We start from the raw sequence: 27,310 nt of genomic DNA, 5'->3' as shown, positions 1-27,310 counted from the left end.
TTATTGTTTCTGGTGCTTTGACCGTTGTCCTCCTATCCTGGTCAATGCTCACTCCGGTCCTTAACCTTTGGTAGCAGCCCCTCGCGCAGAGATTAGGCTAACTCTTTCTCCATTGTAGTCAGTCACGAAAAGCAAGGACATCTCAGTAGGGTAGCTTCTCCCTTTCAATTCAGCGATGAATCTTTAATAATTCATAACTCCCGTAGTTCTGTTCTGATTAGGCTCAAATCTTGGAATCAGTACTTTCATGATGTGGTCTTCCGCTGGTTGAAATCTCATCAAATTCGGTCCATTGGTTTAGAAGTTGCATTTTTCTTGTTATTCCCATAAGAATGCATGTAAATCCGAATTCGGGCGAAAAACGGTGGTTGAGCAAGCTAGTGCTGGCTAAGACAGTTCGCTAGACACCTGTATTCGCGACGGATATTAATAATACCAATTGCAATTAATTCCTACTAACGGGCAATTAGATTAATTACTTGTCACTCAATATTTGACCGTTATAATTTGTTTATTGCCTTGCATAATAAAACAGTGTTTGGTGACCAACACCTATTCAAAACTAAGTTAGTTAAGTTTATTTAGTGTAAATTTGTTAAATTTTAAAGAGGAGATTAACGCACGTAAATACTAACATGCACTGTATGTGTGTGTGCATGTGCACGCGTGCGTATGTATGCATGGTGGTATTTATAAGGGGGATGCAAACTTTTAGACCTTGGGGAGCTGTAAAAGCTATACAGGCTTCCTGCGCTTATAAAGAAGAGATTGTATTGTAATTTCCTCCACTGAAAATATTTCAAATGTCACATTATATAGATAAACGGGGGAAAGACAGAGAACTGGCTTTTTGCTCTTATTGACTGGATCAATATTAATAATTGAAAAATATACATTAAATAAATTAAATACACCAAAAGTAAGAAACAATCTCAAGTGCATTGACTAAAAATACCATGAAATGTTTTAAAAAGTGTTAGGCTACCGCTCCTTGCTGTATTTGTAGATTTTTGGTAGATAATGACAAGCCAAGAAGCCCTTTTGAGTTATAACACCATTAAGCCTTGTTTCCATGATATGAAAAACTCAATATGCTGACCAAGGCAGAAATTTATTTTACTTTAAAACATACACTAAACGCAATGTTTCAACCTTATAGCAGACTCTGTACCAAGTACAAATGAAACAAGGTACAAAACAGGAAGTTATATATACAGTATACACAAAAATCACTCCCGTCCAGACACAAGAATATTAGAAGTGATTCCTGTTTTGTACCTTGTTTCATTTGTACTTGGTACAGAGTCTGAAGAAGACCTTGCTAGAAGGTTGAAGCGTTACGTTTAGTTTATGTTTTAAAATGAAATAAATTTCTGCCTTGGTCAGCATATTGAGTTTTTCCCTTTCGAGTACACACACTTATTTGGTTCGTACCCTATATAGCTGCGGGTGCCAGGAATACAAAGCTTCCGACTCTACAACACGATAAAGCCAATCTTAACAAATTATTTAAGTTCAATATTGCTTTCATGCTACGTACAAGGTTAAATTTTCTTACGCCGCAAGGAAATAAATGCAATTCATGAACGGGAGAAATAAGGATCAGTACTTCTTTGTACTTCGAAATTTCGAATTCCTTATCAGAATATACATCCGTCTCTAATCAACATGATAAGAGGAATGTAGAAGAAGACTCCTCGATGATCATCGCTCAGTGTTAAGCCGGAACAAACTGCCTGGAAAAGTTCATGGATCTTACAATTAACTGCTCATATTACCAGTTATTATTTTTGATGAATCCTGAATCCTGGATTCGTAACGCGAATTATTAAATTTACAAATAATAAGATCTGAGCTTCCTCATACAGCCACGAAGAAAACTGGGTAGTGTAACTGGCCATTTGTGTATACTGTTCTGTTGAGGAGACCTTGGAGGTGGGAGCTACATGAAACCAGGGCGGAATTCATGCATCTATCTTGAGTTGTAGTTGTCATTCAATGTGTCCTCGGTATGTATGTTCACGCACGCGTCAAGACCGATCGGCAAAGTCGACTGGCCACGCGGTATGTCGATTCCAAGCCGAATAGTAGCGGTCTACTTCAAAGGAAATCGTGCCGACGCGCAAAATGGGGGACGCGCCGAGCTTGTCTAGACAGGTTGAGGAAGGATTTAGACACGTAGCCAGGGGGAGGTCTAAGGGGGCTGAAGGCACCCCCGCCGAAATCCTACAAATATCTAATTTAAATTTTATTTTTATTGTTAATAACAGAAAAAACGTTATGATCACAGTAAAAACTGCATTACATCGAATAAGGTTTAGTGTATAATAGAGCAACCAGGTTATATTTGTATATTCTACCATTAAATCCAAAGAATAAATTGATCCACAGCTTCCAAAACGTATAGTTTTCTTAGTGAGAGGTCACAGAATATAAACTTTATGAGTAAAATTTATCACTAACTGTTAAAGCTTTTTTAACGATTGTGTAAAAGTTAATAACAAAATACAATAACTATGATTATCAGTACACTAACTACAAAATATAAGACAAATAATGGACAACAATTATGTTAGATATTCACTGATACGGCGGATCGAGTAGCGAAGTACCTCCATTTATATAATAATAACAATAAATTTGTATTGAAGTTGGTATATTTTAAATAACTTATGATAGTTATTATTGTAAAATAACAATAATTATTTTTGTCATTATTATTTGTACTAATCAAGGCCTGACCCTCTTTACAAATATTTTTGGCGGAGCCTGTACTGGTAAGGGATGAGCCCGCCTGCCCGAAATAAAATTCTAGCTACTGGCCTGGAAGGATACTATGGTCGTCCTCTGCTATGGGCATCGGACTATAGATTTGCAGGACTAAAAGTCGCAACATTTCTAGAAATAACTTCTTTCAAAATCTTAAATGTATACATAAGCGAAGGGTAGGAATCTCCTATTGCAAGGAACCACACAGATAGAGCAAGACGTTCGCTGGCTGGAATAGATGGTCTCAATTTTGTATCTCTCTTGCTGATTCCAATCTTAGCAGAATTTCAAAGTCACAACTTGTCACACGGATAATGTCTCTGAACCCAGCGTCACATCTGCACTCGAGGTTTAAAGTGTCTACATCGTCTAATATCAAGTATTTGATTAAATCACTTCTACTATACTTATTTAGAATTTTCAGACTCGGACGAATCCAAAATCTCATTTGGAAGCTTGATAGAAATAACAATATTACAGAAACTGCTGCTAAAAGTTCATCTTCCACGTCATACATTTTCACGGATTATTTCACGTTGTGACATTGATTTAGGACCAAGAGGGAAGGAAGGGGAACGTTATTATGCTAGGTATCAAGGAGTGATACTTTCATTTTGTAACGCTCACCTAACTTAGTAATGCGATTCTTAGACTTGAAATACTCTGTACATACGATTCTACGTGGTCTCATAGGCACTGAAGGATTTTAGAAAGTTAGTTCATGTAGCCGTTCCGCGTTTTGCGAAAGGTAAACAAAAAATTTAAAACAGGGGAATCGAAGCTTTATTCCTGTCTTCACTTGTTTTACCACGAAGCATCTCATTTTGGCATCACCAAACTGTCCTCCGGTCCAGAAGATCCTAGTGACATCTGGGAAGCGGCCTGTTTTAGGAAGCACTTCTCTACCTGTTTGTGAGTGTCTGTGTCATCACTTTGCGCTCACGAGCTTTGTCGTCCCTGACCGAGTTGCGCCCAATTTCCGTCCAGCAGAAACACCGCGGTACGATTCATCGTTGCCAACCTTTACGAAGAAAATATATCATTCGAGATGCAAAATTATGCCAAAGCATTTCAAGGAATTCAACTTGTTTAGAAGTAAAACAAGTATCAAGGATATTTTCCTAGTAATCAGTAATGAAAACAATTGCAAATCATGCACGAGACATGGCGGAGCGCGGGAAATAAGAACAAACCTTACAAATTGTCCATCACCATCAGGCACGTATTTAGAAATATAGTTGGTGTCCAAACCAAGTGTCTGAGGAATAATAATAATAAATATTGAATTGAAATGACATTAATTAAAATATGCACGAACTGTGCATGCAAGACGTAGCCTGTGGACAGGAAATTTAGAGCTGCGCACATGCGGAAATTGTCAACCAAAGACTGAGCCCAAGAGCATAGATGTGCGCAAATCTCAGACATCTGCGCAAACAAGTCTGTGCGTGTTAACGGTCCTCTCAGTCTTTTGTCCCCCTGTTGCTCAGTTTCCTTTCGACCCTAGTGTTGAAACACTATTAATGAAATTGGAAAATGTTGCTCTCTTTATTTCTTGATAAATTCGTTTTTGTACAACGATGAAAAATCTTTGTCAGTGTTCACGCGAGTTTTTAGCGGAGTCCATTGCACTCTACAAGAAATGTCCGTGTTTGTAGCGAGCAAAATCAAAGAATTAAGTGACCAGGACAAGAAGAATCAGGCCTATGGAAGCTTGTTACAAAAATACCAAGAGGTTGACGCTTCAGCGAAAAGTACAGTAGTAAGGAAATCAATTCCATGAGAACTGTTTACCGTAAAGAGTTGGCCAAAGTGAACAAACCAGTCAGTTCGTTCTGGTGCTGTGGATGATGACGTTTAGAAGTCAATGTTAAGGTAATTTCATTTACTTGGATTTTTGACTGATCAAGAAACTGCGAGAGAGTACGAATTATTTTCTGCCTTTCCAGGCTAATCGCAACGATAAGATTGAATGTTGATTTTATTGAAACGATGACACCATGGTAACTCTGTCGCCATGTAATCAAGGGGCCCTGAGTTCGATTCAAGCCCGGATTAGCCTATATTAGTGTTTGTGGCGTAGTGGTTATCACATCGCACTCTGACGCCAGAGGTTCCAGGTTTGAATCCCGACCTGGGCATGGCGTTTGCGTGTGTCCATCATACATTACCCATCCACATCTTCGTAATTAGCCAAAAATAGCGGGAAAGCGAAGTAGAATAAGCCAAATCACAAATGGTAACAAGGTGGTACTTTTCTCAATCCCGCAGGAAATATGTTTTAAAAACTTATCTTACCTATCTCCATGGCAATACTGTCTGAGTAATGCTCTACAAAGCCAGATGTCCCAAGTTCGAACCATAATCATGTGCGTGTATATCACTGTGTTCGTACCATCACCATTTAATCACTTCGTCATCCATTACCATCGTCGCGATTAATCCAAGTGGTAAAAGAGCGACATGAAGTAATGAAAATATAAATAACTTGTACATTGTAATTAATTTGTTATTTATAATGGAAATATTTTAAGCAAGCTGAATTATAAACACATTTTTCATAAGAGAATCATCAAGAAAGGGTATTTATGTTAACTTTTTATTTTTGAACATTGTAAAGTATTCTATGGAATTAGGAAAACTAATCTTAGTGAACTATTGGAAAAGTCTTTTAGGTAGTGCTAAACATTGACAATGGAGGTTTATTTATTCACATATTTATAAGAGGACATGATGATAAGTAAATAACCACAATGTTTCTCACCACGCAATTCACGAAGTAACGTCACGTGAGAAAAATGGTTCATTTTCAGTAGCCAGTGCCTGTACCATCCTGAACGCCTCGTGCTCTTAAGATGTTTAATTTGCCTTCTCTTTGGAAGATAAACTTCTAAAGTTGGCCAGAGTAGCACTTCCTCCATGATGGACAGCGCCACCATGGGACAGCGCGGAACTGAGTAGGAAAAATGTACAGCAAGACGTAGCGTGTGGACGCGCCAGAACTGCAACATCTCTTCCTGTACAGTTTTGAACTGCGCAAGCAAGGCGTACTAGCGTGTGGACCGTATACTTCCAAATATGAAAAATATACAATGGAAAATACGAAATGTTATGAATAAGAGCTGAAATATAAAATAGTGTATCCATATTTTTATGAACAAAGCTCATTAATTAGAATTTACAAGCAGTAATTTTATGAGCAATTTGAAACTGGGGTTGGAGGGAGGTGATGTGAAGAAACATTCATGCAACATGTGGCTAATGTAGAAAGAAGATAAAATTCAAGTATTAGTATGTTTCATATTTTGTATACAATTCAACTATCTTATTTCTGAGAACATTTCTTGCAAAAATATATTTGAAAGCTCGGATACTTATAAATAGAAACTACACGTGATAGAACCATACAGTGATCATAATGCTCATTACAAGCGTGTATATTTCATACAAAGATCTAAGATCAAATATGCAATAAGTAACGTCATTTCCTTATTTGATGCATCCTTCACGTCACACAACAGGGGACACGGAAGATTAGTTTTGTTTACTAAGGGTGTGTATCAAAGATAAGGATTTGTTGACAATTTTTCCTATTAAGTTTGTAGACAAACATGATGAATATACAATGTAATGTTCATATATATGTTATTTTGAAGTTACTTATGGCTAATTTTCATATTCGTGAAGTGAACACAGATCATGCAAGCAAGGACCCGCCCCCCTCCCGAAAACACTGATTTCGTTTGAAACATTACAGCGACTTGCAATGATTTGCACGAGTCTTACCACATATGTCTGTGACTCATATTAAAATGCTACACTAACAATTTTAAGAAAGTAAATCCTATTTTGTTCCTCTTTTAGAAAATGAAAATGAGTGCCATAAATAATAATTTTATACATCTACTATTTATTAAAACACAAAACTCTGTTTGAAAGACATGAACATTGGTTCAAGAATAAAACTTTAGTTAATCTGTAGGTTTTTATAATTACACCCTTTTTACCATTATACAAACCTTTGTTGAAGTGTTTGCTGCAGGGCCTAATTTTGTTTCCAAGTCTATTTTTTTAAGACACTGAAAACATATCCCCCCCCCCTTCAGAGTCGCATGTGCTTTTTTCTTTTTACCGGACTCAAATTGTGCTGCCCGACCCTGTGGCCGAGTGGTTAGCACATCGCGCTGCGACGCCAAGGGTCCCGGGTTCGAATCCCGGTCGGGCTTGGTTGTTTGTGAATGTCCATTCATCAATTTCATCATTTCACTCATCCCCTTCTTCGCAAATTAGCCAAGAGGCACAAAACGCGAAGTAAAATAAACTAAATCAATCAATCAATCAAATTGTGCTGGACGCAATATAATTTTCGTAGGGTTAGAAACACTGAGGCGATGCGTGCGCCGGTAGTTTTGTCGGCGTGACGTCTTTTCTAGTCAGCTGTCCGACCAGTCGTGAGAAACCAGTTGCCGTACCAAGCAGGAGAGAGGTCGGTTTGCGTTGCTCCAACAGCATTTCGGGAAGGATCTGTAACGTGTGAATTTTTGTTCCCTAGCGGGGGGAAGGAAAAGTGACGTCGAGTTCCGATGTGTGCTTCCGTCGGTGTCCTGTGTTTCTGAGCTCGACCCGTCCGCGGTGACTGCATTTTGAATGCGCGCTGTGAAAGGTGCTATCCGCGGCGTCAAGGAATGGCGGGGAGAAGGTGAGAAGGAGAAGTTCAAGGTTTGCAAAGAGTTCAGCGTGCCTCGCTTCACGGGCTCGCCCAGGGCGGCCGAAGACATGCCGCCCTACATGAACGACCGGGCGACCAGCCTGTTGATCTCCAACGAGGAGCAATTCAAGGACTGCAAAGGGAGGGTGAAGTGCGTGCTCGTCGGCGACGGAGCCGTCGGGAAGACGTCGCTCGTCGTCAGCTACAGCACCAACGGGTTCCCCACGGAGTACGTCCCCACAGCCTTCGACAACTACAACGGTAAGTTCCTCTGCATGTTGGTACAGTCAACGGCAAAGATAATGGTAGGCAAATTGCCCTGCACTATTTTCATTACCTTTTTATTCTACATTCTGTGTTGTCTTAAGGAATGAAACTATGTTGGTTCGAAACAGGCATTGTTGTCTGCTTATTGACGTTATTATTTCAATTCATTGTCATCACATTGTGTAATACAGACCGAATGAAAATGGTGGTGGACAATTCGTCTACTGTTTCTTTCGCCGTTGGGTGTACGTACACTTACTTCAATTAGTACTCCGGCAGTTTGTTTCTTTATACACTATATTTGCAGGAGATACAATTCAACTTACAAGTGCATCAATATACGCTGTATAAAACAGACCTTATTACTAACTTCGTTGACCCTGTACATTGTGACAATATCGGGATGCAATATAGGCCCACTGCATCGAGCCATGAAGAGACATATCGGCCACCTTTTATTCCTCAGGTTTGCTACTCACCGATGTCGGTGTTTTATCGACACATCCCTTACATCCTCCAAATTTCCTCAACATCCCCCAAAATTCTTCACAAAGGCCCAGTGTGTGGCCTTTTCGAATCTAAATATACCCTTACAAATTGTCCATCACCATCAGGCACGTATTTAGAAATATAGTTGGGGGGATGTCCGAACCAAGTGTCTGAGGAATAATAATAATAAATATTAAATGAAAATGACATTAATTAAAATATGTAAATTGATTAATACTGTATGGTTATTGTTACATGAATAGATAAGAAGAATAGAATAAGAATAGAATAACAGCACATATTCATTATCTAGCTTACGTGTAGCTAAGAACGCCAAAATTTACATAAAACAATTGCTCTGGCAAGGAAATTAATATTTATTGAATAATAACAACGGATGTTAGATCCAGTTGACGAAAGTACAGTTCCTGATTAATATTTTATACGTTAATAATATAAATAGTAATCTCCCTAATTCTTCTTTGGTACTCTCCTTCAAAGCTGTTCATCAAAGTTCTATCATAGATGAACGAATTATAACGTATATAACTATAATACCCTTATCTCTGGTTCTATGTTCTCACTCTAATCGTTGCTAGCATCGATTATAGAATAGATGCGAAAACAACATTTTCATTATTTAATTTTAATACTAGGGGGGGGGGGTCCGAACCCGGGTCTCCCGCGTGGCAGTCAGATGCCACACCGACTAGACCACCGTGACTACTTGCTGACCCTCTCTCTTTCATTCTTCCCGTCACGGTTAACATAGAGTTACAAAATACAACGCTGTAGCTGTACACATAAGCCAAACAACCTTGATGACATCTGAAATGATCAACATTAGCGAGATTTTCTTCTCGTAAAGCCGCGGTAGGGCGTCTTGACTGCTATGCAGGAGTCCAAGGTTCGATTTCCGGGGTGGATGATCTAAGGTCGTAATATTTCCGGTCTTGTCTCCGCATAAAGCGGCTCTGGGGCTCACCCAGCCTCAAATCAATGTGTACCGGCGGGGCAACCCTGGGGGGTAAAGGCAGCTGGAGCGTGGTGCTGATACTTCTAAAATGGCCGCGATCTAGAATGTATGGAACCCTACACCCACATCCCCTAAATGTGTCTTCATGGCACGGTGATATATGGGAAACTTTACCTTTTTAACTATTACCTAGGGAATAAATGTAAAGGATTTTTTTCTCAAAAAGTCATAAATCTTCTTTTGAACTCTTTTCTTTGTCCCCCCACAATAAATATAATTGAGATCAATTAAAGATGTTGCGAAAAACCAAAATATGCAGATAAAAATTACATAAAAAAGCTAAACTGTAAATAATGTTGAGTTTGAGTCCGCTTTATGCACAGATTTATTTATTTATTTATAAGTAATCCCATAACAGAGCAATGCTCCAATTACAATGGGATATTACAAACCCAATACTCACATTATGCAACACAAAAAAAATAAAAGATAAAAAATACAATACAAAATACAATACAATATACCCACCGACAAACATAATACAACTAATACAACAAAAGAAAAATTATAAAACTAGAATAATATTATAGTACCAATATACATGAAGCTAAAGCTTCATTCTTCAAACAGTATAACGAAACTCCATATTAAAACCCGCACTAAACAAAAGAGATAAACACCCAACTCTCATTTTGATATTTTTCAGACTATCGAACATATAAACATAAAAATAATATACAAATCCATAACATTAAGTACAATTCAATACATACAATACAAAACATAAAAATAAGAAAAGTAAATACCATTTATCGTTAATTTTAACTTTGTCTTGAATAGTAGCCCTTTATTACTGATATGTACTTTGCGTAAGGGAATGCAAAATCTACATCAATTTTATCCTTAGTAATACTATTATGTAGTCTACACATACTAATGACCACAGAATTCTGATGGACCAAATTTTTGGAAAAAGTGCATATGAACGGTTGACGCAATCTTAATGATTGAGGTTTAGTACAGAAGTTTAATCTTTGCAAAACTTCTTCTGTTTCGGTTAGACCATTAATAATAATAATAATAATAATAATAATTTTTATTGTAGAAACATGTGAGAACATCACATGTATTACAATCGTCAGAAATGTACAAATAAAGTATCTATAGATCTTACAAAAAAAAAAACAACATCCAAAAAGCATTTTAGAAACGTAACACCACTTACATAAATTTAGTTGTTAACATTATTGTTTTACAATCATAACTATTTTACCTAATACAATTAATTTCAAAGAATTCTTCTACCCTATATATACAGTTATCGGTTAATATTTTTTGTACTTTTCTTTTGAATTCTAAAAAGGGCAGTTGCCTTAAAGACAGAGGGAGAGCATTGTGAAACTTAACTGACATGTAGTAGAAGGTTTTTTGTGTCTTCTTGTAATTACATCTAAACAATCCTAAACAATCCCTATTTCTGGTTTGATAGGCATGTGAACACCCTAACTCCTCATAAATGTGAATGTTCTCTTTTATATAGAGTAGGCATTGGAATACAAAGATAGCAGGAGCTGTCATAATACCTAGTCTAACAAAACTTAACTTACAGTGGCCACGGCTTGGAAGACCACACATTAATCTTACACATATTTTTTGCATTTTTAATAACCTTTTTATTGAAGGCTGATGACCCCAAAGTAAGGTACCATAGCTTAAGTGACTGTGTATCTGTGCATAATAAACAGTTTTTAGAACCTTCAAGCTTACACACAATCTTAACCTACGGATTAAATAAACCCCTTTGCTAACCCTGGATTCAACTCTACTGATATGATCCTCCCATTCCAAATGATGATCTATTAAGAATCCCAAAAAGGTGACAGAATTCTTTTCATGCCCTGTATTATGATTATTACTATAATATGTAAGTTCCAAGTTTTGGATCTTATCAGTGTTTATACAAAGCAAGTTAGCAGTACACCAGTCCTGTACAATATCGGAAGTAGATTTTAATGAGGACCTTAAAAGATTATTAGAATCAGAGTTCAAACAGATATTGATATCATCAGCAAATAGGTAACTACTGACCAAGGGTGTTGAAATGTTATATGGCAAATCATTTATGTAAATAATAAAAAGAATAGGACCCATAATAGATCCTTGAGGTACTCCATGTTTAACAGGTAACAAGTTTGACTCCATTTCTTCAAAAACTACTCTCTGAGATCTCCCACTTAAATATGATTGCAAAAGTGACAGCGCTCCATCCTCAAAACCATAAAATCTTAACTTTTTTAGCAGAAGAGAGTGAGATACAGTATCGAATGCTTTGGACAAATCATATAGTTTCACATTAACAACTTTCTTACTGTCTAACCCTAATATACAATTTTTCAAGAATGAGACAGCAGCCTTAACAGTCCCTAGCCCAGTTCTATAGCCAAATTGAGAGTTACTAAATAACTTATTTTGTTCAAAATAATCAACAATCTGATTATTTAGGACAATCTCAAAAACTTTTGATATGACTGGAACCAACGAAATAGGTCTGTAACTATCAGGAAAAGACTTATTACCCTTTTTAAATATGGGTATCACTTTTACAAGCTTGAAGTCTTCAGGGAAAACGCACCCAATAATACATGAGTTTATAATGTGAGTTAAAGGTTCCTTTATAAAATTTACTCCATATTTCAATATGATAGAGCTTAAGTTATAAATATCCTCACATCTACTACTACTCATTTTAATGATTGCTCTTTCAATGTCTTTTACTTCAACAAGATGAAAATTAAAAGTAGTTGTAGGTTTTAATAATCCATTTAAATAAAAACTTGAATCATTTTTACTTGGGCAAGATGAAACTTTGTTCAGGATTTCTTCAACTTTATTAATAAAAAAATTGTTGAGTTCAGACGCGCTAAGTTGGTTATTAAAATCTTTTCTGGTCACATGTATGGAATTACTCTCTTTTTTTACAATATCCCACATTGCTTTTGACTTATTACTAGAGTTGTTTATAAAATTATCATTAACCTTAATCCTAGTTTCCCTAACTAATCTATATAATTTCTTCTTACTATTTATATACAGATTCTTCATGCCATTTGAACCAGTACTAATATAATAGTCATAAAAACGTTCACATTCTCCTTTGAGTTTGTCAATTTCTTTACTTCTAACCCTTGTAGGTTTGGGTTTAGTAAGTTTGCCTACAACATACTTTAGAGGAAATGCCCTTTCAGCTGAATTAGACATTTCAGACATTAAAAATTTTACTTTGCCATTTATATTATTTACAGAACGATACATAATTTTCCAGTTAACAAGTGATAGTTCATCGTGAAATTTTAAAATATTTTCCTCTTTCATTAGTCCCACTCTTAACTTGCAGTTTTTGGTATCAATTTTAGATGAGACTTTAGGAAAATTAACCTGAGACTTAAGTAAAACTGCCCAATGATCAGATACAACAGTTTTAACAATTGAGCTTTTAATTAACCCATCCATAACAGTAACTATGTTATCAAGGCAACTTCCACCTCCGAGTTTGGGCCTAGTAATCTCAGTTGTAGTTATAGCTAAGTTGAACGAGGAAAATAGATTATTTAACATAACACCTTCTAGATTCTTTACTAACCGAAAGTCAATATTGAAATCTCCACATAAAATAATCTTAGCATTAAATGTACACACATGTTCTAAGAGGTTGTGCATTCTATCAATAAATAATTTAAAATCTTTACACTCAACATTCGGCCTATATACTGCAACTAAGATAGTGTTTATTTCTACAAGAAAAGATGCCGTAACCTCAAATACCATTTCAATAGACATGCTGTTTACACTGTGGACAGGCCTGTGAGAAAAGGTTTTCTTGATGAAAATAGCACATCCTCCATGTTTTCTAGTGGGTCTACAATAACTACTACTCAAGTTGTAGCCCTTAAAACCGTAAAGATCAATTTCGCTGGGACGTAGCCAGTGCTCAATTATACATAAGAAATCGGCATTCAATGTAGAGACATAGTCTTCAACAATGGTATATTTATTTGAGAAGCCTTGGATATTCCAGAGAAGAGTTACAATTTCATTAGGCTTATATTGATTATTAAAGCTACTACTAACAACTTCCGCAAGTTTGACTTTTGTATTTATTGGATGATCTTCAAGGATATTAGACATAGGCCTATTATTAAAACTACTAAGACTACTAATAACTTCTACCGGCCTGACTTCTGAATTATTTTGATGATCTTTCGGAGTATTAGGCATAGGCCTACCTAATGATCTAAAAAAGTATCATTATTGAAACTTAGAGGGATAGGCTCAGAAGGAGCACACTTATTTGCTAATTCCAATATCTTATCACTAACAAATTTTTTACCTAACAACTTTATATAATAAAATATGCTTTGCAATATCAGATCTAGTTTTCAAAGAGGAAAATTCAAACTCAGTTAGTAGCATATTATAAGATAGACCAATCGGGACTGGACCTGCAGTTTAAAGTGGGATCCGAACCATTATGTGCTTCCAGGGGGGGGGGGGGGATTATCGAACCCGAGACCAACAACGTGACGACATCGGATCGTCCAGATATCAGAACTGTAAATAATGTTACATCGCAGTTTCACATGTGTCTTACGTAATATCGTTGACTATGTGTTGCGTAAACAAACAGTAGTGATTCTAGAATCAACCAGGAATACTAAAAGGACTTGCAATTACGCAGCGAAAAGAAGGAAATTGAAGAGTTTGCTTAACTGTTTCAGCGAGCTCAATGAATGTAATGATCTTTGTTTAGTCCTTTTGTTATCTATTTTATTCCTTTTCTTTATTGGTTCTTATCTATTGTTCACATTGCTATGTATTCGCTTTTTATTCTGGACAAATCGAAAATCCTGCACTAGCGACATCTATATTTTAAACGAGATTCCAATTCATCTACGTAGATTTCAACATAGCGACAGGGACGTTCGAAATCGCTCAGCTGCTGACAGTGTTAAAAAAATCTGCGGAAAATTTGATTGACGTGAATTGATTCGTAAATTTAGACTGCAGTCCCAAGGTGGACAGGGGCGTGCCGATAGGATGTGGTTTGAGGGTGTAACGAAAAGTTGCATTTTTCCTGCTGCTCTCAAAGTTCTCTGTTTCTTGCCTACAGAATTCAGTGGCGTATTCTGAAAAATTGACCTGGTTCACCGCAACAATTCTTATTTAATGCATATATGTATTACATATAAATTATATATAATAATAAATAAAACACCAATGCAGGCATGTAAGTAAAACAAATACAGAAGTTCGACAACTTCAATTTTTGCTGCAATTTCTATATCTACATATGAAAACATTGGTTTGCCAGATAACATAGAAGAATATGCCACTGCTACAAATCGAGGAGAGGTGTTGTTAGTACTCTTGTGGTGTTCTAATGATTTCTTTCCAAAACTTTGGGCTCACTCAAATAATATACGAGTAAATGTAACTCGAAAGCTTCACTAATTTGGCCTAAGCCTTCAAATGGTGAAGAAAGTTTGCGCACATTTCTTTTTCTTGTTTTTAAAATAAGAATCTGGATCTCCACTTTGACAATTTTTCAATCCGTAATGTGTACATAGTGTATATTTTAGCATCCCACGTTGTGGAGAAATTTGATAAGAAAAATATGATCAGGATACGTAACAAAACGTACTGTACAGAGAAATATTCATTCCTCCAATGTGTGGGAGCATGTTAACGTAAATAAATACCTAGTGTATTAGTATTCTTTATGCAAGCATGTGTAAGAGAACATTTTAAAAAACTAAACAATACGTTCTCCGAAGATACTATCAAGGACCCGATTTATATGCAAATACATATTTATGTATGAAGCTGATATCATTTATATTTTGTATTATCTTTGGACATCATGGTATGTATACTCGAAAAATTCAGTTTTTATTTTCCATATTTGTACATATATTTTAGGTTTTTGATCATATTTTACATATTTTAATTATTTTTACATATTCTTTCCATATTTCAGAACATTTCTTAACATTAACTCCATACTCGCGCAATAACTACATGTTCCCGTGTGACCGAAAGAATTGAGTGAATTTCTTGGGAATAACTGACAAATTTGAAATAGACTCCAATTACTTCTTGCGATATTGAACGTAGTTTTAGTCAATATAAATCCACCTAAAGATACAACAGAAGGAAATTTAAGTTCGAACACTTACAACAAAATTTTGTTTAATTGTTTTGGAAACAGAAAATGAAAACACATTTTACATTTAACGTCATTGTAAGTGTACTGTATTTTATGTAGCACGTGTAGTGTCTTATAATAAAAAAGGTAACTTAAAAATAACTAAATATGTATTTACATATTTAGCACATTTTTACTACATATAAATCCGTTCCCTGGATGTTCTAGTTTTCGCACACGTACTACGCCCTGCTGAATGAGAATTTTGCGCTGAGTAAAGATGTCCGTGACTTGCAATAAATTTACATAGACGCGTGTTATCATAAGAAGTCGTTCTAATGTAGGGTTGCGCCTGTGTTATGTTTCTGTACATTAAAGAACAATAAACCCATCTTTAAATAAGCAGACAGCCTTTTGCAAAGCTTTTTTTTTTGCTTTGGTAGAAATTTTTATACACCTCAAATTGAAGTTTAGTAAAGTCTGAAACGAGACGAGATGCGGACACGTGAGGATTAAAAAATGTCTTCACTCATAGGCCACATTAATCATAATTCTTCCTTTCTTAGTGAATTTTTTGCTTTTAAGTTATTTTTATACTATGCTTCGTAACCACTTTTGTGTTTCACGCTACATTTTTACAAAATACATCTATTATTTACTAAAAGAAGATGTCAATGTTTTGCCTGTCTTTTACCCATTTGGAGTTCTGACAACATTTAACGCTTCTGAACCTCCAAGGAAAGATCTGTATCTTACTTCCGGTTGTTAAAAACCCAAGACATTTTCTTTGTCAAAGAACACTTAACATAACAAACACTTGCTAAATATCTCATACCAGCGGCGGTAAACGTCACAGAAAAGGATATTAAACTGTGAACCACGCAAATTTTTTTCGCTTTCAGTTCAGTAACTTTTTGGTTTGAATCACAGACGACTTGCGAGCATAATACTTACAGTCGAAATCACTGGTACGTAATTTTTTCTTCATAAAATAGTGAATAGGAAAAACAATATGCGAAAGGAAGCAGTGAATGGTTCAGGGCTACATCTGGCCATTCTCGGACCGTAAGTCCTAAGTCTCGAAAGGACCAATCTCTATACTATCCCCCACCTGCTAAGTACGACCTTTCTGCGAGCCTCTTGGAGGAACAGAACGGAAGGAGAAGATCTCTCTCTCCATCGTTGGCGCAATCCCTTTCGATCGATGCCTGAGCCGCCAAAATCTTAAGCCATCGCCGAAGGAAGAATTCAGCTGTCGGACTCAATTCTCTCCAATTGCTTTCCATGACAAAGGAGGACTCGGTTGCAGGAAGGCTTTTTGCTCCTCCCGGCACTCTCTGGTTCTCGCAGCCCGAGCCTCAATAATCTGCGGCAGCGAACTCAATGCGGATATATTGCGAAAGACGCTGGCAAGGACTTACCGTATGTGTGAAGGAAGACCCAGGCTAACAACTCTCATGAACCCCTATTTACTGTTGACCGCTATGTGCACATGCATACATTAATTAATTAACTTGTTCTCTGTAAGTTCCTGCAATCTCTAGGTTTTCCAGTCTTTCGTCATTCGCTACACATCAGCGTAGGATTAATTTAATATCATCTATCCCGTCGGTGATATCTCTTTTACCAGTGTACCTTGCAGTTCCTTCTTGGCCACTCCCCCAGGAATTTTTTTTGCTTGATCACACCTAGCATTGCTCTGATTTAAGAAGTGAGGCTTCACATTTAATTTCAACGTAATATGTAAATTCATAATTTTATAACAATTTTAGTTATAACTGGACGGTTAATGGGTTAATTTTGCTCTAATAACGGTATGGATTTTTTTAAAAAATAAATTAATTGTGCTATTCACCCATCTGGTGTATCGAGTAGAAGCGTCTTTATACTAAAATATAATAATGATGTTGATAATAATATGTAATATAATATTATTTGTTGATAACAATAACTGCTGTTAGTACTATATTTATACAAAGGCCTTTCCCCTACAAACATTTCTGGCGACGCCCATTTCTAATTAATGAAGGTTCCACCATTAAATTAACTAGCATGCAATATTAATTGGACATTACCCACTGTCTGGTGCTTTATAAGTACTATACTTATTCTAAAACTACGTTTCGAGAAAGCATCTCTTCTCTCATCTTCAAGTGAACCAATTTCTTCACTTGAAGAAAGCAGTGTTAGAATGAGTACAGTTATAAAACACCAGAATGTGTATAATGTCCAATTAAAATTGCATCCTAATGTAGAACCATTGTCACTAACATTCAGAGAATTGTTCTAAGGCGAGATGAAAGGGTAGCAAAAGGAAAATAACAAGGAAGCGGTAAAGGTACCATCCAGGCATTCACCTGGCCTTCTAGGGCAGCGGCGATATGGAAAACCAAACGAGTTTAACAGCTGTCAACAGTGATCTTCAAAGGAGTATTTCAGGTTCCGTTGTCAGCAATCGAACACTTTCTCTTCCGCTCTTCCTTAGCTTCAAAAACATATCCAAGCGCAAATAACTGCCGTGTACTCGTGAAAGTCTAAGCAAAGCAATTTTACTGTAAGAAGATATGCTGATCGGCAGCGTTCAGATTTGTGACCCTGATTTTCGTCTAGAGTAGATGAATTCTCCCTATCTCCACTCTCTTCTCTTCTTGTCCTACTGTAATTATTTTTAGAAATCATCATGTGATTGAACGTGCATACAAACAAATCCACTTTAATTTTGTTCGTACCTACATAACGCGTTTCAAATTCCCCAAAAGTACTCTCGTTCGAAGACAAGCATCTAGCTTCAAAGGAGCTTGGAGATACATGCTTAAAGCACCAAACCTGACCTGCCTAACCTACTCACTTATGCATCTAGTAACAGAAATAAACAACACTTAACTTGCCTAACCTAATCAGATGTTTGTTTCTGCTATTAGATGCAAAAGTGAGTAGGTTAGGCAGGTCAGGTTTGGTGCTTTAAGCATGTATCTCCAAGCTGCTGTAGCTGTCGCTAGCCGTTCGTAGCTTTAACAGGACATATTCGGAAGTTAGAACAAATTCGAACCAATAATGGAATCTTGTCTATTCATTTCTTTCCTCATGTTCAAAACCATGGAAAACACATACTCTATGCATTTCAGAGATTCCATCACAGATGCGCCACCAATTCGGAAAATATATATTCATGGTTGAAGATGGGTGATCCAAAGAATGGCGGAGACTTGCATTGTGAACGAATAGAAGTTAATTCATGAAAACTGTCTTTGCCAGACAGAAATATGACGTAACAGAATCGTGGTAGTCTGGTAGGGCCATTATTCCTGGCTGTTTACGGCTTGAAGTTGACCAATCTTAAAGGATAAGCTTTTCCGGTCTAGCTCTAGATGTCTGTGATTTACATGTTTATCGTATTGTTTAGTTGTTGCTCTTTGTAGGAAAGCCCTTGCACTTTTTTCTTCTTGGCATTGTTTTGTATTTTGTACGAACATAGATTCAAGCCACTTACCAGCAAAGAAAAAATAAGAGAATGTTATCACTGATTGTGAGATAAACATGTATTCTGGACTTCTGCCTGCGGACAGTAGTACCTGTTTGGATCCAGTAACGTATCCTGTGACGCAATAAAAGTGCTGCCAAGGGTTTTCTTGACCCTCTTCCAATTGTACTGCAGCCAAATGCGTTAAGTCATAGATTGCTGTACACAAACACGTAGGAAAAGCTAGGCTCGGCGCTTGTATGAGATTTCGAACGAGCTTTATCGGATAGGTGATTTTGCTTTCCAGTGGATTGCGGTGGCTCAGTCGGACGCCAGGGGTTCTGGGTTCGAGTCCCGGGTAAGGCATGGGTATTTGTGTTCGTCCAGTAGATAAGAAAGAAAGAAAAATGTAAGAATTGAAAAAAGTGTAAAAGTGATAAAAAGAGTGAATGGTGGGGGATACCTCCGTGTAGGGGGTATTTCCTTTTTTTAAAAAAAAAAGAAAAAAAAGTCGGTAACGCGTCTGACTACCATGCTAAAGGTCCCGGGTTCGATCCCCGGCCGGTTCAAATCCGGGAACTTTTCTAACGGTGGAAGCGGCCCCGGCGCCTACCCAGCGTCGAATAACATGGGTACCTGGGGGAAACCCTGGGGGGTAAAGGCGGTCAGGGGCGTGATGCTGATCACATCACCCCCACTCACGACCGTATCAAGAAAGTGTGGGGCGTTACCCCCATACCCCCTATACGCCTTCATGGCGTGGTGCTATGCACAGGGGAACACTTTACTTTTTTTTTTTTTTTAGTGGATTGCAAAAGCGCTTATGATCGGCTTTCAATGAATCGTTGCCAGGTCAACGAACGGTTCGGTTCGCCGCGTTTTCCCACTCATTTGCTGAATCGATTTGACGAGTCTAAGCTAACGAAAAGACAGTAGACGGCCTTTCTTTCTTTTGGAAATAAAGGTTCAAGTTTCAAAATGGCTTGTGGTGTCGTTGAAAACTGGAATATCTTTCAGTACGGTTCCATTTTACACTTGCGTTCGAATGTCCATTTATTAATTGTGCACTATGGCCATAGATAAATATTAATATAAGATATAAATTACACTATTTTGGACCGACTGATAAAATAACTCCAAATCTTGGATACCAAATTGAGCAAGATACAAATATGAAAGAAATGTATGTATTACAATCTTGAATAAAATAAACCTATTGTATAATGGCATCTTCAATGATAGTCATTTTAATAGGAATGTAGCCTCCTGATGGTGTAGTGGTAACATCATCGCCTTTTAATCAAAGGGTTCCGGGTTCGTTACCCGATGGAGTCACATAGTGGTTGGGATCTCATTGTAAACTGTAGGTGCAGTTCCGATTAGGCTATCTGTGCATAAAGTGGACATAACTAAGCTTCAATAATAAAAATTACTGTTATATTTTCGAGAAATAATATTGTTTGCAAGTTCGTTACTGTCACACCTGTGTTGATCAGTTGAACACTTCATGCGAATTATTCAGTTAATAAGGATAACAATGTTTTCCTCGTATACTTTGAAGGGTGGAAAATGACCATATGTGCGGACACACCCAAAAATTTTAACTTGTTCATTCATTCATTTGACGTTAGGTTAGTGTGCCACAGCAACGACATCTTTTATTTTCTCTACTAAAAAATTTAGATGTCTTGAGTACTTCTTGCAGCACATCCCAGAAGTTTGTAAAGATTGTTTGTTATTTTCTTGATATTTCTAATAGAATATAAACTCCTTTCTTACGGTGTCTTGAAGACTTGCGAGTCACTTTCCTTCAATCCGTTCCAGAGTTCGGATGGAAAGTGAGTCACAGGTGTTCACGATGAATCAGTTCTTGGCTTTCATATCTGAACGAATCCAAACGAACCGAAACTTTTCATCACCATTCTTTGTAAAGGACTGTACACTCATTAGCGTAATTGCTGGTCTAGGGGAAAGCTGTAATAGTTTCTGTGTCGGCTTGGCACACTTACTGAAGACAGGAGCCAATGTGGCTAAAAGGTTCCAGACATTCGCGTCTGACTCACTCAGGTGCGCAAGCTAATTTTACAAGCGTCCTTCGTGAAGCCTGTATGGAAATTTGGTTCGTCTTCTTCGGTCACTAAATTTGTTCTCAGCATCCAACGCCGTCATGTTCAAAACTTGGTGTGCTCCAAGACCAAAAGACAAAAATGCTGCAGAACGGATAGCCCGCGCATGCCTTCAGTGATGTTCCTCGCCCAAAGAGAAATTTCCCATTCCTACCTTAAAATTCCCTCTTAAAAGAGTTTATCCCGTGATTTCGAAAAAACATGCTTTACCTTCACTCTTCACTATTAATTAAACTTAGAACTTGAAAGTTCCTACACTTTTCATTTTAATTAATAGGCCTAAACCATGTTCAGACTGAAACGATTAATTGATTGAAATATTGTTTTAAGTCCACTTTATGCAAAGAATGGCTAATCGGGACTGCACCTACAGTTTAAAGTGGGATTCGAGCCACTGTGTCATTACTCGACAGGGTATCGAACCAGGGACTCCTTTACAGACTGAAACGAAAGAAGATATTTTATGGGTGTTAGGGGCGACCCTTTGCGATGACACACACATGCCAACCTGCATTTTGCAGACTAGCGAGGCTCTGGCGTCTAGACCCACGGCCAGTATAATCCTCCTTGGGGTTCATGTTGTGTTTCTCCGTGTGTGTTTGTCCTTTCATTCATTTTATCCAATCACCATTCATCCTCATCTTCGCAGTTAGACAAAAGTGGCAGAAAAGCGAAGTAATATCAATCAATCAAGAAATACGATATTTCAGATGTTCATAATCCACCAGAAGAGGAAAAGTGGAAGCAACCTTGAGTCAATAAGCAATTGTGTAGTTCATTAGCTCATGACGTCTAATTTCCCTGCTTCTTGCACATATTTCGATGCTTCTCGATTATGCAATTTTAGACTACAAAATATCCCTCTCCTGGGAAAATTCCCTGCTAGGAAACGTCACTGCATGTCTTTCCGCGTAGTGGCAGCAGCAGCGCTCTACCTACCGCCGGAAGGAATGCAACCTCTGTGTTCCTGGCTGGATTTTTGAAGGTCGTCATGCAAATTGTCCGTGAGGAGAACGACGACTTTGAAAAGAGCCGAGGACTCCTACTCTCTTCTTACCAAAGCCGGTGGAACCAAGGCTGCAGAGTCTTGAATTAGCAGTTCCACTACCAATCAGTTCGAGTCATCTAACATCAGTTGTATGTCGGTGCTTCAGGGTAGACATAATCCTTAATCTCCAATCGGGTACGCTGTTCGTGTTCAACGTTGAAAAGATAACTTGTGAGGAGAATAGCTCGAATATTTTGTACTGCAGAACACACAGAGTACAGGACACGCTCAATCTACACAAAACTTAAATTGATCAATTCTAGATACGCTGTTCGATCAAGCGAGCACGGATTTAGGCGCTTCAGTTAATTTTGATGTCACATGTTGCATCGATCTTCCGCAACTGGATGTTATTTGACTTATATAATCAGGTGGAAAAATATGAGTGCCAGCGATATTTGACGCAAGAGGTCCCGGGCTCGAATCCCGGCCTTGCCATTGGAGTTTACAGTGAGTGTTTACCAATTTCATCATATCATCACTCATCCTCATCTTCGCGATTAGCCAAAAGAGGCAGAAAAGCGAAGTAAAAGTAAACAAACCAATCAAGACAATCTTCCTGACAATACGCCCTTGGTGACAATAATAAGTTAGCGTTCCGTGTTGGACAAAGCAAATAGAGATAAACAAACAGGAACACAGGATCTTGATATATCGCAGCATGTTGGTAATCTTTGTTAAGAAAATATATGGTCAGTTGTTAAAGAAACACATTTAAAAATCAAGTGTTACGCATCTTTAAACGTGACAATATTTTTTATTGTTTTCATTATTTTCAGAGAGTGTTTATAGTACAAAGCCTCGTAATATAAAATATTAGGCTATCATTCAGTGCTCAATTTTATTATTATTATTATTATTATTATTATTATTAAAATAGGAGTACTGGTGAGCAAGTTTAAATACATATTTGATGTACTTCAGGGCTTCAAATATTAAGTCCTGGTGGTTCGCAACAACAAAATATATTGAAAGGGGTCCGTTGTAAATGCAAGGTTAAGAACCGCTGATATAGCGAGGTAGAATTTAGATAACTTTGTGCAGCTAAACCTTTGCAAGGTTCATTCAATATAAGTTAAGACATGCATGCCAAATTAACTGCATACAACCTGTGAAATTATACGTAACATCATCATATATCTTTGCCGGATCCTCCTACAGAAATTCCACCATCTTATTAGCTCAAAAAGACAGGTGGGTCTGTTACAAAATTGGTCAGATTGGAGGTGTCAGCCCTTTGATCGCAAACTAACGTTCATTTGTTAATAGTTTTCTTCGCTTCATGCTGTTAAAGTCTTTATACTCGTTTGACCTTGGTTGAGGAGTTCTCTAAATGGCACTGGATGCTGTAATTATCTACGGAAACGTGGAAGCACAGGGCTCCGTCCTTGCGTATTCAACAGGCGAGGGTAAGGGTTAATTTCCACCGGTGAGAAAGCGGCCATTGTTCCTCCAGAATATTCCTAAGGGCAAACAATAGGATTCGGACTCTTGTTCTTATTTCGTACGTCTGCACAATCAAGCCATGAATGGGTGCCTAAATGTGAGCTGGGTGTAGGTGCTGTGAACCCTTAACTCCATTTGTGTGTGCTCCCGTGTGAATATCATGAAGGCAACGATGGAGGCTGGACAACGGATGGGACAACATATTGTTTCATTTCTCAGAAAAAATATTTTTTTCTTGCATGTGCGAAGTAGGTACGGCCTCGCTTGTTGGCTGCGTAGATGAAAATTACCTTCTGGCTTGTAGTTTGCCCCAGCAGCCATTTAGCAGTCTGGTTAATTTTCAGCACCGTTTTTTCTCTTTATTATCTCTGCCTTATTTAAATAAAACTAGCATTTAGAAAGCAATTGAGGCCAGTGTTTCTTTGTCATTGTCACCAATTCAGAAATAACGTTTAACCACGTTCTGTTTCACTGCCTTTTCCCAAAAGCATTGGGGTTAATCGCTACCACCCTTTTAACTTCTATATTTGTATATTTTACAAATAATATTTACAGTTTCTGCATCGTTTGACATGTTTCAGCCGTTGTTCTGAAACGCTCCTTATTATATTCAAGACTAATCCATTTAAATAAACTTACATGTGAAGTTGAACAGACATTTAGTATGAATGAATGATTTGGTTTATTTTATTTCGCGTTTCTACAATTTTTGGCGAATAGAGAAGATGAGGATGAATGATGATAAGATGAAATGGATTAAGGGACAATCATAAACATATATGGACAGCGCATATATGCGCATCTCCGCCAGCATTGTCAGCCACGATAAGTGCAAATAAGATGCACGCCTTCAATTAAATCTAAAATTTCCAATCTTGCAACTAGACATCTACGTATGTGTGTGTGCAACATTTCCTTTCTTACTTGTTTTGTGTGTAAATTTTTCATTCCTGAATAAGTCCTTATTCTGTGAGATATAATTCTAGGAATTTATTATCATCAGATACTACTCCCGCGTTTCAGTAGTATACACAACTTTGTGCAAGAGTGTTGTACAGTGGATGCATTTTAAATTATGCAAAGCCCTGGCTTATCAGTATTATGAATGGCTCTCAGATGAATAGAGTTTCAAACCTGTTTATCAGCAATATCCCCTTTGTTTCCTCATGTCCTTGCAAATGCAACTCATTGTTTTAGCATTGCAATGCAAATGTGAATCAGTCATTGTTTTCTCTCGAGTTCTGTTACTTAACTCGGGAAAACAATACCTCTCAGCAGTTGAATTTGCAACGGGATGGCGACACTGCTTTTTACTAGCTTTCGGTATGAGCCAATGAATTGCAGAAGCAAACCCGTAATATGTATCACTCTTTGTGGTCCATGGAAGAAGTGTTTACCAAGCAGGACAGCTGTAGAGTTGTGTATTTGCTCAGCGCATTTGCTTATGTGTGGTCATGAAGATCATTGTGGCGGAGCTTTTAATGGTGCACTGTCGCCTACAAAGTATGCTTTTCATATGTGTATTTTCTTTAATTATAGCCCTTTCACGGCATTGTAAAGGTATTGAATGAAATCTCTGACGCAATTCGATTTGAAAACTAGTTCGTTATCTGATTATGACGAGATAATGTTGAATACTGGTTTTATGATAACTGCTTGTTTCTGATATGGACGAGGAGTTACTTCGATCAAGTCTGACTTACAATTTATTCAAGGACGGAAATGTAGAAAAAAAAACGTCTAGCATTTAACAACTGATCATCACCCATTAAATTGCATTAACACGCATGTTTCTTTCTTATACGTGTTAATTTGGAATTGAAATTATTTCGAACATACAAATTAGCCTTGTTTTAGAGTTATTAAATACTCGCTATATTTGTCATTCGGTGAAGATTTTGAAATGATACAAACCAAGGAAAATTTTTTACATGTGTGTCCATCAGAAATTTTTTTGTGTGTGATTTTAACTGTACAAATTTTAACAAATTAACTGTAGCCTTCTTTTCTATTAATGACTTTGAATGTTGATTCAACGAAAGTAAGGCATAGCTTACGTGATAAACTAATTGCACTAAACTATAGAAATTATCATACTATATTATCCAGAATGTCAAGGGCCTCTAGTGACATCACTTAATCATGTTCGTTGAGCATCGTGGGTGCTTCCACCTACATGTAAAAATCAACCTTGGTTGCATATAATAAATTCTTCAAATTCAAAAGATGTGGCGCAAGATAATATGCACCCACGCTACTGTTAAAAGCTTATTGGTGGAGAACAATGACGTCAGATAAAGGTACATGAATGATATTTGGTACGGATATCGTACATTAAAGATGCAGATTTCATGTCGAAGATGGATGGGCACGCAACTGAGCAAGTGGGCAAGGACAATCGACATTTGCTTAGAAGAACGACTCTGGGAGTCTTGCTGTCTTGTGGAACTAAGAAGCTATTGTTTCGCATGTTCCACTTTGAATGTGTGGGCTATCCTATTGCATTTTAATGCATAACGTCACCGTCTGAATAAGCAGCAGAGCTAACACCACCAACTTCCGTCAACCTCCAGAAAAACTCTTCTAATTTTTCAGCTGGCTCTTTGCCTGTCAGGCGTGAAGAGGTGGTTGGTTTCCAGTGAAGAGGTTGCTGTCCTCAGTAGAAGCCTGGTTTGAAGTAGCCAAGATTTGGATCAAGTTGCTACCACGACCTTATCTATACCTTACAACATGTTTTACGTGTGATTAATTAGTTTCACTGTGGTTAAGTGTCAACTATGTCCATGATAAACGATTTTCTTCCGCCTTCTTACCAATAAATATACACATTTCCTGCCGGTTTTTGTTTCCAAGTGAATCGACAATTGTATCTCTTTTCGCGAGGAAATACCTTTGCGTGTATACTTTTTTTACCCTATTGATCAGGGTGGCTACACTAGCAAGATTATATATATAAATAATCTGCGTTTTGGAGGACAATTTCCAAAAATTCAAGACGAAATTCTGTATAGCGTCGACAGCATTATAACAGTGGACGTGGTTATGTCTTATAATCATGTAACTGTAGCTATTATTTCGCATTTCTTCATTCAGTTTACTCTTGGTCAACGCTATTTAATTCTCGCGTCTTGATGGGGAGGTGTGTAACCACAGCACGCTAGGATGACAGAGGTCTCGTTTTCGAATCTCTTTGTGAGTGTCCCTTCATCAATTTCTTCATATCTACCTTCCATGTAGTACACCACCCTGGACTGCATTTTGCAGACTAGCGAGGCTCTGGCGTCTGGACTCACGGTCAGTAATCCTGCTGTCCGTATCCAAAATTAGCAGAAAAGCGAAGTAAAGTAAAACAAATCAATCAATCAATCAATTTCGTCATATCTTACTCATCCTCATCTTCGCGATTAGCCAAAAGTGGCAGAAAACCGACGTAAAATAAACCCAATTCAATCAATCAATCGCGTGCCGATGAACTGCATTTTTTAAAACGAAGCAGCTGTGCAGTGTTGCAAACTCTCTGGATAAATAATACCGAGAAGAAAAAAACAATTGGATTGACAAGAAAAGAAGAGGAAATTTCTGTTTTCATTGAAGTTGTCAACATGCGTTTGAGTAATAATATGCAAATTGTTTTGCTATTTTTGAAAGCAAACGATGAAAAGGTGCGGACATGTTATACGTGAGATTGTGAGAGAGTGATCGTTTCATAGTACCGGGAAATCAGCCCACGCTTGTCCTTCACTGTTGTAGACGTTTGGTAAGATTGCGTGCTTCGCCTACTTTAAAACGACCAGCAACCTCTTCCCCTTCCTTCCCTCA

At 37.5% G+C, this 27,310-nt stretch overlaps 1 protein-coding gene across 1 annotated transcript in view; it reads left to right on the top strand.

The window, feature by feature from the left end:
• The first annotated feature begins 7,223 nt into the window (after window positions 1–7,223).
• Window positions 7,224–27,310, top strand: part of LOC145986762 (cell division control protein 42 homolog) — a 126,182-nt gene continuing 106,095 nt past the window's right edge. Inside the window, exon 1 of the mRNA XM_083121145.1 lies at window positions 7,224–7,738. Coding sequence (XP_082977271.1) covers window positions 7,417–7,738 — 322 coding nt within the window. The 5' untranslated portion in view covers window positions 7,224–7,416. The remainder of the gene's footprint in view (window positions 7,739–27,310) is intronic.

This window comes from Lepisma saccharinum, chromosome 4, assembly GCF_977018435.1.
Source record: "Lepisma saccharinum chromosome 4, izLepSacc3.1, whole genome shotgun sequence".
Classification (NCBI taxonomy): domain Eukaryota; kingdom Metazoa; phylum Arthropoda; class Insecta; order Zygentoma; family Lepismatidae; genus Lepisma; species Lepisma saccharinum.
The sequence above is the reverse complement of the archived record's forward strand: the minus strand, read 5'-3'. Positions and strand labels throughout refer to the sequence as shown.